Source organism: Halichoeres trimaculatus, unplaced genomic scaffold (genome assembly GCF_033239565.1).
Source record: "Halichoeres trimaculatus isolate MK-OKI-2021-1 unplaced genomic scaffold, fHalTri1.1 fHalTri1_scaffold_7, whole genome shotgun sequence".
Classification (NCBI taxonomy): domain Eukaryota; kingdom Metazoa; phylum Chordata; class Actinopteri; order Labriformes; family Labridae; genus Halichoeres; species Halichoeres trimaculatus.
In genome coordinates, this window is record NW_027437185.1 from 22,985,937 (window position 1) to 23,001,314 (window position 15,378).

At 40.9% G+C, this 15,378-nt stretch overlaps 3 protein-coding genes across 6 annotated transcripts; 2 read left to right on the forward strand and 1 right to left on the reverse strand.

The window, feature by feature from the left end:
* Positions 1-1,101: 1,101 nt before the first annotated feature.
* Positions 1,102-11,747, reverse strand: hmgxb3 (HMG box domain containing 3). Of its 2 annotated transcripts, none has more exons than XM_074673841.1 (21): positions 11,564-11,747; positions 10,904-11,045; positions 10,607-10,781; positions 9,955-10,389; positions 9,697-9,804; positions 9,010-9,144; positions 8,653-8,888; positions 8,163-8,269; positions 7,990-8,070; positions 7,732-7,814; positions 7,545-7,646; positions 7,299-7,439; positions 6,728-7,035; positions 6,496-6,623; positions 5,185-5,316; positions 4,912-5,096; positions 4,586-4,808; positions 4,020-4,153; positions 3,559-3,678; positions 3,254-3,463; positions 1,102-3,178 (listed from the first exon to the last, which is right to left on the reverse strand). In XM_074673841.1, exons 2-21 carry the CDS (start codon positions 11,032-11,034, stop codon positions 2,603-2,605), a joined length of 3,750 nt encoding a protein of 1,249 aa, XP_074529942.1. In that variant the 5' UTR covers positions 11,035-11,045; positions 11,564-11,747; the 3' UTR covers positions 1,102-2,602. The 2 variants fall into 2 exon arrangements, with proteins under 2 accessions (XP_074529942.1, XP_074529941.1); XM_074673840.1 differs by having other exon boundaries at positions 8,163-8,272.
* A 64-nt stretch (positions 11,748-11,811) lies between these two features.
* LOC141793289 (SLC35A4 upstream open reading frame protein-like) lies at positions 11,812-13,343 on the forward strand. 3 transcript variants are annotated; one of them, XM_074673845.1, is made up of 5 exons: positions 11,812-11,881; positions 12,176-12,275; positions 12,361-12,451; positions 12,791-12,889; positions 13,146-13,343. In XM_074673845.1, the coding sequence occupies exons 3-5, from the start codon at positions 12,437-12,439 to the stop codon at positions 13,341-13,343; spliced, it is 312 nt and encodes a 103-aa protein (XP_074529946.1). In that variant the 5' UTR covers positions 11,812-11,881; positions 12,176-12,275; positions 12,361-12,436. The 3 variants fall into 3 exon arrangements, with proteins under 3 accessions (XP_074529946.1, XP_074529948.1, XP_074529947.1); XM_074673846.1 differs by lacking the exon at positions 11,812-11,881 and adding an exon at positions 11,910-11,995; XM_074673847.1 differs by lacking the exon at positions 12,176-12,275 and having other exon boundaries at positions 11,860-11,881.
* Positions 13,344-13,884: 541 nt separating this feature from the next.
* Positions 13,885-15,271, forward strand: LOC141793288 (putative UDP-sugar transporter protein SLC35A4). The gene has a single exon (XM_074673843.1). It carries the CDS (start codon positions 13,885-13,887, stop codon positions 14,860-14,862), a length of 978 nt encoding a protein of 325 aa, XP_074529944.1. The 3' UTR covers positions 14,863-15,271.
* Positions 15,272-15,378: the final 107 nt, after the last annotated feature.

Consider the following 15,378-nt stretch of genomic DNA (forward strand, 5'->3'; position numbering starts at 1 on the left):
CTACTTTCGGTCTGCATGCTCTAATTTTACTTTGTGCAAAATCTTTTCATTTTGGGGGATAAACATTTTTTGTCTCCACTTTACTCTTCCAAGCACAGTCTTTAATTGTCTGTCAAAAGTGACACTGTGACTAACAGTTAAGCCTCATAATCTCCACAGATGTTATTTCCCACCTAATGAGTTTTTTGTCATGGGTCTGTGTATTCAGCTTGGCAGCTTTGTTTAACTTCAAAACGGTGCTCAAATTCGCTTTTATTAAATGAGCAATTTTCTACGCTTTGAAATATCAAAGCTGTGTAGTCATTATCAGCAACAACATGTGTTTTTCTGATGGAGCAAATTAAATTAAGTGAGATACTGATTTGTTTTTCAAACTCAGGAGGCCTTCCCTCACTGAAAGTAACAGAAAGATGTTTGAGCAAAAGAAGGTACCTTTGTTTTCAACAAGCTTCAGGCCAGAGTAAATAGGTCATCTCAACACTCAATCATGTTAAAAGCTTGTTAGGAAGCAAACATTGAACACATTTACTGTCAAAGGGCTCTGTGCCTCTTGCTCATAATTTCCTAGAAACACAACAACTCTGGTGACTCTGCTGGTGGGCAGAGCCCGTGATGAGAGGTGATATGATTCTGGAAGTTGAGATGTACGCACATATCGGCTACAACTAGCTGATGAACGATCGCACCTTTCCTGGAGAGTAAATCATGTCCCAAATACAGAAATGCTGGGAAAAAAAAAAAAAACATTAAGTATCCAGTAAGTGCTTCATCCATATTTACTGTATGTGAGACTTCACATGAGGGTTTTAGATACAATGGATTATCTCTGAATGAATTTTGTTGTTTTTTTTTCAACTTAAGTTTTACTGGAAGCACTTAAATGTAACTGGAATTGGTGGTTCAATTCAAAGGATGTATTGTAATATTTACTTAATCTACACAGTTTTTCTGTCTCCTGCAACTGACAATAAATGTTTTCAGCATTTTAATTTCAGTGATTGTTAAAAATGTCATTTTTCTGATAGCTTGTCATAGTCACTAGATTAACAGATGGATAGATGGATGGGTAGATTGACAGAAGATAACATGGAAGCATGGGCTGTCACCTTTATTTTGTTTTGTTGACAGTAACAATTAACTATCACTTTTCAAACATCATTCCTAAAGGCATCTTGCGGCAGGCGAGAGGTAAGAGTGTAAAACTTAAAGCTGACATATCTCCAGACAAAATGATGATTTCTTTAAGGTCTGTTTACACTCTTTCAGACACAAGATAGAATCAATGGATTTCATGTACACTTCTGCATCATTTTGCTCCTAGAACCTTACTTGTTGAAGAAGCAGGCAAACATTTCACATTTGTTTTTCAAGAGCTTTGTTAATCAAATATGTGGTTTGAGAATTTGAGTGCATGGAGGTTATGTTGGTGCAAAGGCTTCTGGATCCATATCTGGTTTGTTTCAGGAGCAACATGAACCATTTCCCTTTATAATTTGCCCATTAATAAGGTGGCACTGCATAAAATGCAGGGATGTACACAGGTTTTTTTTTGTTTTGTTTTCTTTTGTTTGGTTTCTCAGTAGAGACAGGCATGTGGGCTGTATTCATTTTGAAAGACACATTCAACATGAACATGGCTTGTGCAGGTCTCAAGTAGAAATCCACCAAAGCTCCTTGACATGAAGCATGTTCAGGTTGCAGCAGTGTCTGTTCACTTCTCTACCAACATCACCAAAACTGCAGCATGTTCCCAGATGACTGTGTGGATTCAAGGGGGCAGAAAAAAACAGAAGGACACTTTTCAGTCCTCTGACTTATCAGTAACTTTGGTGAAGTTAAATAATGACACTTCTGATATTTGGTTGATTAAGGATGGGTGCCCCTGTGTGTGTGTGTGTGTGTGTGTGTGTGAACCTGTCAGTGTAGGAGAATCTCACTTCCTGGATATTGTTCAATTGTGATCAGGTTTTTTATCAGTCAAAGACATTCATTTCTGCTGTCTCTAGGTCAACTAGCATACTCAATGTGCCCGGCCAATCGTCAAAACAAGAACACACAAACATCCCACATAAAACTTTTCACAACACGGGTTCTTCAGGTAAAAATGTTGATCAGAGTCTAACATAAAGGGTTAAACTATGCAGGCTGTAAGATAGGGCCATACCATAGACTGTAACTTCTTATTTTGAACTCTCACTTTGATTAATGCTGCTTTCAGATGAGCTTTAAACTTGAAAAACAATGTTGTATGGCTTTTGTCTTTGACGTTCAGAAAATTGACTGCTCAAATTTAATTTTGTTTTATTACTTCAGTCAGGTTTTGCAAAAAAACTTCAACCCACTTAGCCTGTTTCCTCATTGACATGACGTTCCTGAAACATTTTGACAGGATAGGCCGTCACATGAAATGAAAAGCACACTCCAGCACTGTAATCTGCTGCTGATTCTGCATCCTCACCTACAGTGTAAGGAGTAACACGTCTTTATCCTTCAGGTAGCACAAACGTCTCCTCGTTGCACTTATTTCCCCTTGCTGCAGACACCTTTAATATCTGTATATACACTTTAACAATTTAGCTCAGTCTTTCTTCATTTTGAATGTCTATTCAGGAAGTAAGACATATGTCTCTGTGTCTTCCTGTATTGTCTGTCCCTCCATCCCACTCCCATCATGTTCTCTCCTCCCTGTGTTGATCTGTGCCACTCCCAGTCGGTACAGAGCATCTCTGATCACCACCTCCCCTGGTTGGCACTCCTTCACAACCTGGTTGATCTGCTGACTTACGATGTCCCTACTACTGAAGAAATCCACCAGGCGGTTGTAGAGGTAGTAGTAAGCTGTGTTGTTGAAAACCACTGGCTGCTGCCGTGCATGACTTGCTAAGGAACACTCTGATTTCTCTGAGGAGTCATTCTCATTCACACCTGTGTGTTTCTTCTGCTCTGCTCCATCTGCATTTGCCCTTTCTTTCTCCAGCTCATCCACTCGGCTGACATAGGGCTCCAGATCTCTGCAGAGGACCATCGAATGGTGCTCTGCAGGCTCCTTAGCTGCTCCAGGAGGGTGAACCAGCCAGCAACAAGATGACTTCGTGATGGGGTGCACATGCTGGTTGTCTCCCACCAGTGGCAGAGTGGCGCTGTCTGACTGCTCTTGCAACTCAGTACATGATACAAACTGGAAGAAGTGTGAGAGGTTGTCATTCAAAGCAACAAAAACACAAACTGATGAGTTCCTAATTCAATCACTCACCTCTGGTTTTTCCAAAGGGTCAGAAAAGCAGCCCTGGTTCCTGCCCCACATCTGGGTTGCCAGTTCTGGGTACTGCATGTCAGCACAGAGCGCTACATTGCGGGCACAGTCACTCACATAGACCGGGGGCCAGTAGCGGGAGGACAAGAGCAGGTCTACGTGGTCTCGGGCTGTCTCTCCTCTCACCAAGTACTTAGAGCCGCACACCACCTGGACATGGTCACAGCAAAAATCATTTCTTCAAAGACAAACTCCCAAAATTTCATTTAGGCCTTCAACATGCACCAGGATTAAAGGGCTTTTACCTTGTGAGGGCAGACCTTTGACAGCTTGCCGGCTGTGAGTTGAGGAGGAGGCGGTGGAGCAGTCGGGGGACCAATGTGGACAACTGTGTACAAGGAGACAAGGGAGGCCAGGAGCTCACCCTGGCAAATGGAGACAGATAGCACACCCCCATGCTGTTATTAGAACAATAGATGAGTGACAGATAAAAGGAAATCACATCTCAATGAAGTTCAGCTGCATTTACAGCTTGTCCTTAAGCAAAACACCAGCCCTGTGATGTGATGTGTGTGAGGGTGTGTGAGGAGGGGGAGGCCCTTTTTTGGGCTGAAAAGTTATCAGGTGATTAGCACTACACTTTGACAGGAATCCCTTTTTTAAAGTCCACATGTTGAATTCCAAAGCACAACTGCAAGACCATGTGAGCACAGCGAGCACACACACACACACTGAGTCTGTGTGTGTGTGTGTTTCTATCACATACCTTAGAAGAGCCTGGAGCTACACTTGCCCCGCAGCGGTCTAGCATTGCTCTCAGCTCATCCTCAGTGTGATCCCCAATCTTGTCGAGTGTCAGCTGACCGTCATGAATGAGACGCACCAGAACTGATGGATCTCCTGCAGAGAGGATCAAAGACAAGCTTCTTCTTTTAATGTGTCGTTTTACAACCAGATATACTTATTTCAGATTGTGCAAGACCAAAACAAAACAGAAAAAGAAAGAAGTTCTGGGCAGAACTGCTCATATAACCACTGAGCAATGCTGATTTGCATGGAAAATGATCAAATACAAACTTTAATGCTGAAATATTCCAATATTCAAAAATTCCAACCATTACATGGCATCATTATATCATCATTAGCTAACAAGAATAAATAACAAGCCCTGTCACTGTTATCATCCATATCCATCCATATCTCTGTGACTTTAAAATGATCTCATTCCTCTCTCTTTCTTTCCACACAGTACAGCTGTGAACTAAATTTCACCTTTAATAGAAGTAATGTGTTAATGGTTCAATTCAGCAGAGGTTTGAAAAAGCTTGGCACCTGCAGGCATCTGTGGAGTTTCCTGGACCTTGTCTTTCTCTGTGTTTATAACAGTGGCACCCCTCATCAGTGGGGGGATGAACGGAGCAATGATAGAAGCATCCACCCGTGTGATGGGGATGTCTGTAGGAAAAGCTGCCTGCTCAATGGCCTCACTTTCCATGGTCAGCCAGAATTCGTCCACAAGTACCTCATCTGGGACTGAAAACTCGGGCCAGGTGAACTGCGGACAGTTCAAAAAAGGTGTGTAAAGGTCACTACAGTTCATCAGTGAGACACCAAAAGACTTGTTGACATTGATGTAATTTTCTTGCACAGTCTGTTACCTCCACATTCTTCAGCTCCAGAACACTGTCTGTGCATCGCTGTGCGATCTCCAATTTGGGAGCAACACCACAAATGCCACAGATCATGTCATTGTAATCCCGCACTGTCAGACACTCAAAGGCCCAGTATCCACTCAGGAGGAGCTCTTGAATGTGACATGTCTCTTCAGGACTCAGGGTGTGGACTGATACAGAAAAAAAAAGTTCAGATTGGATAAACAGAAAACACACAGAACTTTGGGACAAAAATAAACTAATGAATCTTATGATTACCAGGATGATTGGGGACGTGGTCTAGGATGGTCCTGGCAGCCTGAGACGGGGATTTGCCCAATTTAATACTGGCCCTAATCTTCAGGAACAGATCGATACTTACCAGGAGCCTATTCCCAACATTTAACAACCCTGTCACAAAACATGAAGAATTCGGGGAAGCTGGAGTAAAAAAAAATGTGCAGTTTATAAAAAGCAAATTTAATCATCGCTAGCCCAGTTACAAAGTGAGAAAGCTTTCTGTCACCATGTTGTTGGGCTGACGAGGAAAACAAAAACAAAAATAACAAAACAAAATGAATACTGTGTGTAATGCTGAGCAGTTACACTGGAGAAATCTCCAGTTTGGGAGCTCACACATAAGAAATCTCATGACAGAAAAATGTTACATCCTTTGAATTTTGCTAAAAGAAGAATAATACCAAGAACTGTGCATCCTGTTACTCTGAGCTTAATACTGCACATATTTCAATTTTCATCATGATACAAAATAACAATGCCAACATGTGTGTTGCTAACTTCAGACAAATCCTTGTAACTCTTCAGTGACTGAATTGAATCTCACCAACGTGACAAGTTGCACAGCTCGGTTAATGTCAAATACACCCTGGAAGTTTCAAACCTGTTCTCTTTTATGGTTTTAAAGAAATCATAATTCAAAGTGCATAAAAACTGTCAAAATGCAGAGCAGTCAGTTTCAATCATCTACTTTCTGTTGGCACTGATAACCTCTAAATTTCTTTTTCTTCCTTGGAATATTACAAAATTTTCTTCTCATAGGCACTTTGTTCAATATTTCTGACTCTACAATGTTTTACCAACCATGTTCCACTTTTGCTGAGAAAAAGTCAGGTAATGTTTAGCTGATGTCCCTGTTTAGACTAAATCTGGTCACTAGGTTTCTAGTAGCCCCTAGGAGACCTCTAGAAAATCTGACCAAAATTATAAATTATTTTACCCAAACAGATGTCAATGCTGGTTTACATAGAAACCGTATGGAATTCTAAATAAAACACAAAATTCTATGATAAAATTAAACAATAAACAGAAAAAAACTAACTTTCCTTAAAGTACACTAACATCTTTGTATTGCTTCTACAAAATTATAATGTTTTTCACTTGTTTCCCCCATCAAGTCAGCTTAAATATTCCATGTTTTGCACACACGATGAGCAAAACATGTTATTTCTGTCATCTTTATATTATGATTGGGAGACAATAAGATGATTGAAAACATGAATAAATTGTTGACTTAGACATTCAGCACTTGCTGCACCTGGTGTACAGGTTGCTATAACTGATGCTATTTACCTGGGTGCAGGTCAGTGAAGCTGTGAAGAGCCAGACACTGTAAATTCAGACACACCTTAAGCTGCAGAGTGCATGTCTGCATCAGTGTCTCAGTGAGCAGACAGCAAACCTCTTGTCCTGCAACCAAACTATGATGCACAAACACACACAGACACACAAATTAGCGAACAAGTCCTGCAACTGTAGTTTTAATGTTGACATTCTCTTGCCATCCTGTAATCTATCTTCTCACCTCTGACCTCCTTTGAAGAGCGGGTAGTTACAAAGGGCACAGTGAGTAGCGGCTGATTCATAAAACTGAGGCCACCCAGACTCAACTAACGTTTCCGTCTCTACACTACTCTCCTGCTCCTGGTTGTCTGGTTGGACTAAGATGATCTGGAGGCTGTTGAGTTCCTGAATGAGGTTCATGGTTTCCTGGAGCTCTGTCTCATTCTCTGGAATCTGCAGGAAGCGTTGCAGTAACTGTACAGTATTTCGACGCTGTAGGTCTTTCTGAGCAGGACTCAGGGGCTGGTATGGATCGAGCAGGGTCCCAGACTGAGAGAGGAATAAAAATGAATTATGCATCTCAAGTGTTGTGGTCAGGGGTAGGCTCTTATAGGCACTTATGTGACTTATTGCTACAACTAGGAGATAAGAGAGATAAAAGACATCAAAGGCCAGATGTTACCAGATTTAGATTTATAAGTGTTGAAAATTTAACTGCTCAGTGGTCCCAGGCTGAGGTGGGGCCAATAAAAAGATACATGAGGCAGCTTATATTCTACTTTCTTCATCAAGAATCTGAAGGATGATTTTACCTTTTTCTCTTTGATGTTCTTCTGGGTGAGCTCACAGCCACATTTTGGGCACACCGCAGGCTTGTGTCTGTTCTTATACATATAGTCGCAGGACCGATTCTTACAGCGACCTCTTCCTCGTGCTGTGGATAGTCCCAAGTCCTTTTAGGAGTAATGAAGAAAAAAAAAGTGACCCACAAAATTCAAGGAGCAGGAGACTTGCTTGAATTTAAAAACAAGTTGCACAGAGAGTAGTTGTATACTCACAAAGCTGGAGACAGTGTGCTGTTTGAAAGGCACAACTGACAGAATGTTAACTTTCTTATCAGAGGAGCAAGACTGGCTGCTGCCAGGTGGGGCACTATAATCCTGTGAAAAAATAAATAAATAAATAAGGAACTGAAAGGCTGTACATGTTTCTTAGCATCTGTTGTTGTACACGACTGCTTTCAACCTGCTTTGTTGCGGTCGTCACCACAGTCTGGCCGAGCTGCTTCAAAGTGCTGGGTTTGAGACCTGAAAAAGTCTCTTGAGGCACTGTGGTGAGAAAATGACCACTTCAGATGAGAGCAGAAACCTCAGTCACACATCACTTTCACTCTGTAAAACAAAGCTGATCTGCTAATGCTAACAAAGCAGACTGAGGAAATACAACTCTAACCACAAACAAAAAGAGCACATGCAGGAAATGAGAAATAAAATTATGTTATACCTTTAGATGATATGTTGTTGTTAGCACTTTGGGGGTTTTCTTTGTCAGGTGGGACAGTTATGATCTGCAACAGAGTTCCACCTAAAGACACAAAGTCAGTGAAGAAATCCACACCGACAGCTTGTTTTAACTCGTACTGCAGATTATCGCCTGTTTACCACATTTCTTCTCACCTGTGTTACAGGCAGGAAGGATGGGTCTCACAGACTTCTTCTTAACTGCTATGTTGGTTCTGTAGTGGTTTTGGGTAACTACACCTTTGATACAATCTTTCAAAAACCTGCTTTATGACAGAGGGAAATCATGTCAAATAACATACACACTGTTACAATCAAAGCAGATGCTGTATCAACACATGACATTTTAATCCCGTTGAATCCATAATTCTAGAAAACTAAAGGTGGTCATCCTATATTTTTTTTAACTCATTAGGTCCGTGCTTTTAATGTGAGTTCTGTTAAAAAGCTTTAAACAGCACATACATTTTTAACAAATGCACTTGGCTTATGTTGTGTGTATCAAACTGCACTAAAATCAGGAACAACTAGCAAATATATAACCAATTACAGTCTTTATAATTTAAAAAAAAATGCTATTTAGCTTTGTGCAGCAAATGTATACGTTGAGTATTCAATCTGAGGCCATTATTGAAAAAATGCTCACTTCGTTTGTTCCTGCTCCTTGCTGCTGCTGCCCTCTGGTGGCTTCACTCTGGTAATTGCGCTCTGTTTCCTAGGGCACTGCTGAACTCTTCTGTCCTTTTTATTCCCAGTTGTGGTTGTTTTACTGGCATCTAAATCCCCCTCTTTGGCATGTTGGGGTGTGGGGTGGCAGCTTTCGGTTTTCTGTGAGTTCTTTTTTCGCTTCGATGTTGCTTCTTTCCCTTGACTCTTCTTTGTCTGGTACAAATGTAGCAAGGCATTTTATTAGAAAGACATGTTAACATTTGATCTGAAATCATAGCACTTCTCTTTGATATTCATATATTTCTGGACATCATGCCTCTGTATCTACACTTACAGCAGGTGTCCATTTTCCACCCAAGTGGCTCCCACAATCAGGACATGTTGGGGGCTTGTGGCGGGTAACATAAACAAATGAACACCCAGGATTAAGACACCTCCCTCGACCTCTTCTTGTGTAAGTCTTCACAGACTGCAAATTGAAAAAAAGAGGAAACAGTGGCTTCTTGTTAGGGATCGGTACCTTTCACTTTTGAAACAATACAGTACCGACGCCTGGTATCTGGCAATAGGTACCAGTACTCAATGGTATCAATTTTCTGTACTTTTTTGTGTTTATGTGGTAAAAAAATATAAATTTGTTAAATAATAAAATACAAAATGTTTTCAATTTAACAAATTTATTCTTCATTATATAACCTTGCAATGCTGTGTTCATGTCCAGCATGGAAAGTGACCTTCTCTTCCACTCCTTCACAGTCACAAGGATGCATTTAGGTACCTAAACACGGTACCTTCTGGGTTTTACATGAATTGGTACCTGGTACTTTTGACAGAATTCAGTCAGTACCTATGAAAGTACCGTAATTTGGTACCCATCCCTTTCTTACTGTGTCTTCAACCATATAAAATTTTAAGGATTCTCCAGTCTAAATAAAAACATTCAAGGGCTTCTTCTTTTGATTCCAATAACCCTGCTCACTACTAACAAGCATGTAGAAGAATGATTTAGGCAAATGCTTACCATTTTATAAGAAGGTTTGGCACTGTGTTCAATGCTGGCTCCCACAGACACCATCATCATCTGACCCACAGGGCCAACAGCTGCCAAAGATTTTGGCTCCAACATGTTCTATAGCGAGGGACACATCACCTCAATGCATCAGTTAAAACACTTACAGTTAAGTCAAGTTCTGACCTGTGTATATTTTGTAAGCACTACTACATCCTTCAATACATGAAGCACACTCTGCTTTGTGAAACAAGCACAATAAATGGTCACCTGCGTGGGTATGAATGCAACCATCTGTGTAGATTCCCCCTGTATCTGCTGCACCTTGGGGACACCAAAACTACAACCAACAGACCCCTGAGAAACAAGTGCTCTTGGTGGGTCAGACGAAGAGGAAGAGACCGGGATTTCTTGCGGGGGCATTGTGTTAGTAACAACTGCTGTTCCTTCCTCTATATCATCCATAATGATGCCATGATTGGAAAGTTCTTCTTCAGCAGTCAGCTCGAGAGTTGCGTACTGGGACTCTTGGCTGAGAGAAACAGAAGTCAGGACCCCCTCCGCAACAGGGTCTACAGAGTCCAGCTCCAGCTGAGAACCTCCCAGTTGTTGACTTGAGGAGCCACCTTTGGTCAAGAGGAAGTAACTTGCTCTGGGGAGGATTTTGCGGAAGCCTGGGAGATCTTTGGAAGGGCTGAGAGACAACTTAGAGAGAAAACAGAATTGAGAAAATTACTCAAATACATCAGTAAAATAATTCTGACATGAAACCATAGACCATAGACCAGTGAATTAAACCTATTCTAATAAAGCAGAAATATTGTATACTTATCAATGATTATATCTGTAGCAACACTGAATACTAATGGGTCAACTTTTCTAAGCCTGTCTTCTTGGGTGGTAAGATTGTTAGCTATCTTACTGTGTCTTCGCCCTCCTTCTGGGACTTTGCCTTTTCAAGATAGTAGGCCTTTTCAGCAACACTGAGCCTTTTCCAGCTTTCACTGATGCGCTTGTTGATTTCTGACTGTGGCAGATTTGGTATTTCCTGTTGCATCATTTGTTGAACATCAAAGTAATAGAGCAGATAGGCGGTCCTAAAACACAGAATTGATATCTGAAATCAGTACATGACAAAAAGAGAGACATTTTTGTTTTTTAGCTGCTCCAACCCTGTTTAAGGTCATTCTTGGAGCATCCAGTGGGCCATGAACTTCACCTGGGTTTTTTGGGTTTCTCCACGCTGTCTTCTTGACATTTGCTCTTCCTCTTTTTTGGAGTAGTCCTCTCTGTTTGACTGTGGCAGCTCCCAACCTCTTCAGTCACTTTCATTGCCTCCAATTTTTCCATGTTTTTAAGATCTAGGGCCAATATTACAGACAGTATGCAGAAATTAGTGACTAATTGTTCATGTTTGAATTTACTAAAGGGGGTCCTTTATTACAACTTACACTTACTATTGCAAAGACACCAGTTAATACATTAAATAGTAATAAAATACAACGTTGAACTGGGTATAAAGTAGCATCACTGCAAATCTGGCCCTTGATGAAAACAGATTTTATACAGTTTACAAAGCAATGAAATATTTGAGGATTTTAATAAAGAAGAAGAAGGGGGGACAGTAGGACTGTTGCTTCCTGTGTATCTCGTACTTCAAGCAGCGATTGTATCGCGTGACCATAACACTGTCTCTGCTCAAACTTAATGTGGTAAAACTTCTTTGGAATGGGGCTCCAGATCTGGAATCTAGTAAAGGGCTAACATGTTACAAACATTGGTACACCCCTTGTCTGAGAGTAGGTGTAATGGCGTGTGTTTATACTGCCTGCACAGTCCCTGAGATATCCAATGAAATGCCGTCTTATTGAAGCCTTACCTACGCTGGCCGGAGGCTCCGCAACATGTCTAAAACAGCCTTTAGAGATCGCACAAAAATTCAGACATTATGCTGAAGCTCAGTAACGGTTAAAGTGTCCCACACTATTTGTTGAATCTAAGCCGTGCGATGCATAAATGTCAGCAAAGTAGCTTCGTTTCTTCCCGACTCTGAAAAAAACATGGCGGATTGTTGCTAAGGCCTACATCCAATGATGTGTCAGAATAAAGAAGCACAGGCCAATCAATGAAGACGTTTTTGACACGTGAAAGCAACGCTTGCGCTCAATAGACCTTCGGAGTAGGGCCACAAGTTGAGGTATGGTGCATGTAGTGACATTTAATTACGTGTAACTACAGTGGGACTGTGATAACCTTTGAGCTATTGTATCAGTTAAGTTTTTTTTTTTTTAAAGGAAAAATTAAATGAAAGGCAAGTCTAGCAATGAGATACTGAGTTATAATCAAGAAATAATATCTAAAAATCACGACTCAACTGTTATTATGACTTTTTTTTACGTGTCTTATACTAAGAATATTGTTCCAATAATTTAGAAGTAAGCTGCTGTCAAAAGGCAGTTTTTATAATACTATTTTGTTTTTTCCTATGAAGGAGAGATGCTCAAAAAATAAGTAGTCCGTAGCATTGAGCATGACTGGACATACTTAAAGAGATATAAAACTGCTATTACACCAATTGAAAATTTACAAAGGTAAGATACACTTGTTTGTGTACCTTTGAAAACGCTTAAACTTATATTCGTGCGTGTGTGCCATAAATTATGTGTGCGCTTTCAGACCAAGCCAATCGAGCTGGAAAAAAAGGCTCAGACCAGGCAGAGGAAATGAGCACCGATCACCGCACTGAGCAAACATGGCGGATGACAAGGTGAGTGAGTTTCTGTGACTTAAGCTATAATAATTTCATGTGTTTTATCAGATGGCAGTATATGTAAAAGAGGGATGAGTACATTGGCCTGTCCAAGCAGCGGCAGGCTATGATAAGATGTGATTCAGTCGATGATCGTTGTTATATTAGATTATCTATCCTTGGGCTTTGAGTTAACACTAGCTGTGCAGCTGACTTTCTAGAAAACAGCCCTTTTCTTAGACAATCTCTGTGTGTAACAAAACTTTTTGCAATGTTGATCTGCAGCTTTAGCTACCATTATTGATGTGAGAGCCAAATGTTTGTCTCTATGAGAATGTGGTATTGTTTTTACTTTAGGACCCACTGAAACAGTTAAAAGATCTAACACAGCTCAAGAATCAGCTGGAAGAAATTCAGAGGCGAGTGGAGAACGAGGTCTCTGTAGGAATTCCTCAGGTAAGTTCTGAATGTGTTCATGTAAATAAACAAATGCGTTTTTGAAGTTCATATGTCTTCAAATATATTGTTGATGTAAGAACATGAAGGGTTGATAAATGCAAATGGAGAAAATGTAGCCCCTTAGACACTTTTTTTTTTAAAATCAGAGATAACAGAATGTCGTGGGGTTTAGTGTTCTGAATTTGTTGAATTGTAATGTCCCTTCTCTGTAATGGGAGAGATTAAAATTTCCTATTTTCTTTTGCTCCTGTAGGGAGGCTCAGTGTTGGGATCTCCATTCCTGAAGGGTTTTCTGGCTGGCTATGTGGTGGCCAAGCTCCGCTCCTCGGCAATACTGGGATTACTGTTAGGAACAATCACCGGCATGTACGCAGCACAAAACTATCAAGTGCCTAACATTGAAAGGACCGTAAAGGAGTACATGAACAGCTTGAAAAAAGGACCAAAGTAATTAGGAGGGACTGCTTGTCCTGCCAGCAAACAAGAACAGGAACAAAAAGGAGGACCACTGTTCCAGCTGCTGGTTTCTCAGTGGAAAAATCAGCCCTTAAGACTTTTGTATGGACTATACTATAGAAATAATGATATAACTGGAATCATTGGGGATTTAAAGCCAGGACTTTCTTTTCTTTGACTTCTGTTTCAGGTTCACTTTAATACTTACTCATTTCAACTCACATCTGTTTTATGTTTGCACAAAAATGAACAAAAAGTTTCCCTTCAAAAAAATGTTGGGTTTGGTCCATTAGGTTTCATAAATTCAAAGTTTCACTGCCTGGAGCAGTGATGTTGATATATAGTCCGGCAATTTTTTTGCATACTATTATTGCTTCACCCAAACAAAGCAGAGCAAGTTAGAGAAAGTGAATCCAAGGACTCTTTTAATTATGTTTATAAGGTTGAGTTTTGTAGCTAGCTGATAGTAACAGCTTTTTGCATTGCAGCCACTGTTTAGATCTGCTAGAAGTAAGCTATTTATCACATCACTGATAATGATTGTGATCCCAAACGTGGGATCCAGCTCCCCTGCAAGGATCAGGAAGCGGTGGGTGAAAAAGATTCAGTGGGGTGTCCTCTTTGGGCTGATGGTCCTTATCTATGGCTCTCATGCTCCCCTCATCACTTTAACCAAGGTAGATGGCAGTGTCCCCTTTAACCCCTCATCCTGTGTTGTCTTGATTGAGTTAACCAAACTTCTTATTTCGCTGGTGACTCTTGTTCTAACTGGGGGTGCATCTGCCTTACAAGCTCCACAGCGTCTTGTCCGTGTGGCTCCCTATGCAGTTCCTGCTATTCTTTATGCCCTTAACAACAATCTGGTAGTTCTCATGCAGGCCTATATGGACCCAAGCTCATATCAAGTCTTGTCTAACCTGAAAATTGCCTCAACGGCTCTCCTGTACTCCTTCTGTCTGGGGAAGAGGCTTCGGCCCTCTCAGTGGTTAGCTCTGGGGCTCCTCATGGCTGCTGGAGTGTGTCACACCTACAGCAGTCTGGATCTGGGAGACCCTGTAAGAGCAGATGCCGAGGATGGTCCCAGGCTTCACATCACTGCTTGGGGGCTTTTCCTTGTGCTGGTGTACTGCTTCGTTTCAGGCCTGGCAGCAGTTTACACAGAGAGGGTGCTAAAGACTCAGAAGTTGCCCCTCAGTCTGCAGAATCTCTACCTCTACATGTTTGGTGTTGCCATCAATGGGCTGTCCTCTTTCTCTCTTTTAACTAGTGACAAGAACTTTTTGGAGGGATACTCAGGGGTGGTTTGGGTCATCATAGCTGGACAGGCAGCTAACGGACTTCTCATGTCTGTGGTGCTAAAGCATGGCAGTGGGATCACCAGACTGTTTGTTATTTCCTGCTCCATGCTTGTCAACGCTTTGTTGTCATGGGCCATATTAGGGCTGCAGCTCACACCTTTTTTCCTCCTCCCAGTGTCTATAATTGGACTGGCAGCTTATCTTTATTACAGATAGTTCTTACCAGATGAACCACTAGACCCACTGGTCAAAGAATGAGTCAAAACATTTCACCCATAACATCTGATTTCTGGGTTTTGAGTTTGAAATTAATATATATTTTGCCTTTTGCTCTGCCTTTCACTCAGATTCTACACTTATGTTAGATTTATCACCATGTTGGGTGGGAAGATGTGCAGATACGAACATCAGACATTGAGCATTGTTTTGTAGAGACAAATTTATTATTCAGTTGCACTGTTGCAAGTAAATTTAAATGCTGAGGCTTGTCAGTATCAACGTTTCTTCAGTGAAACATATATGAAGAGTGCTGCTATTGTCATCTTGTTGGTTGAGTTTGTCATTACATACTAAGCCAAATGAAATGTCAAAGATAATATCAAAGTGTTATAAAGTGTGACAGTGAAGACCAATAAATTGTAACACAAAAACCTTTTGTCATTGTGATTAAGATGGAGAAACCCCCAGGAGTAGAATCAACTATATTTTTAATAGTACATTGTAATACCTAAA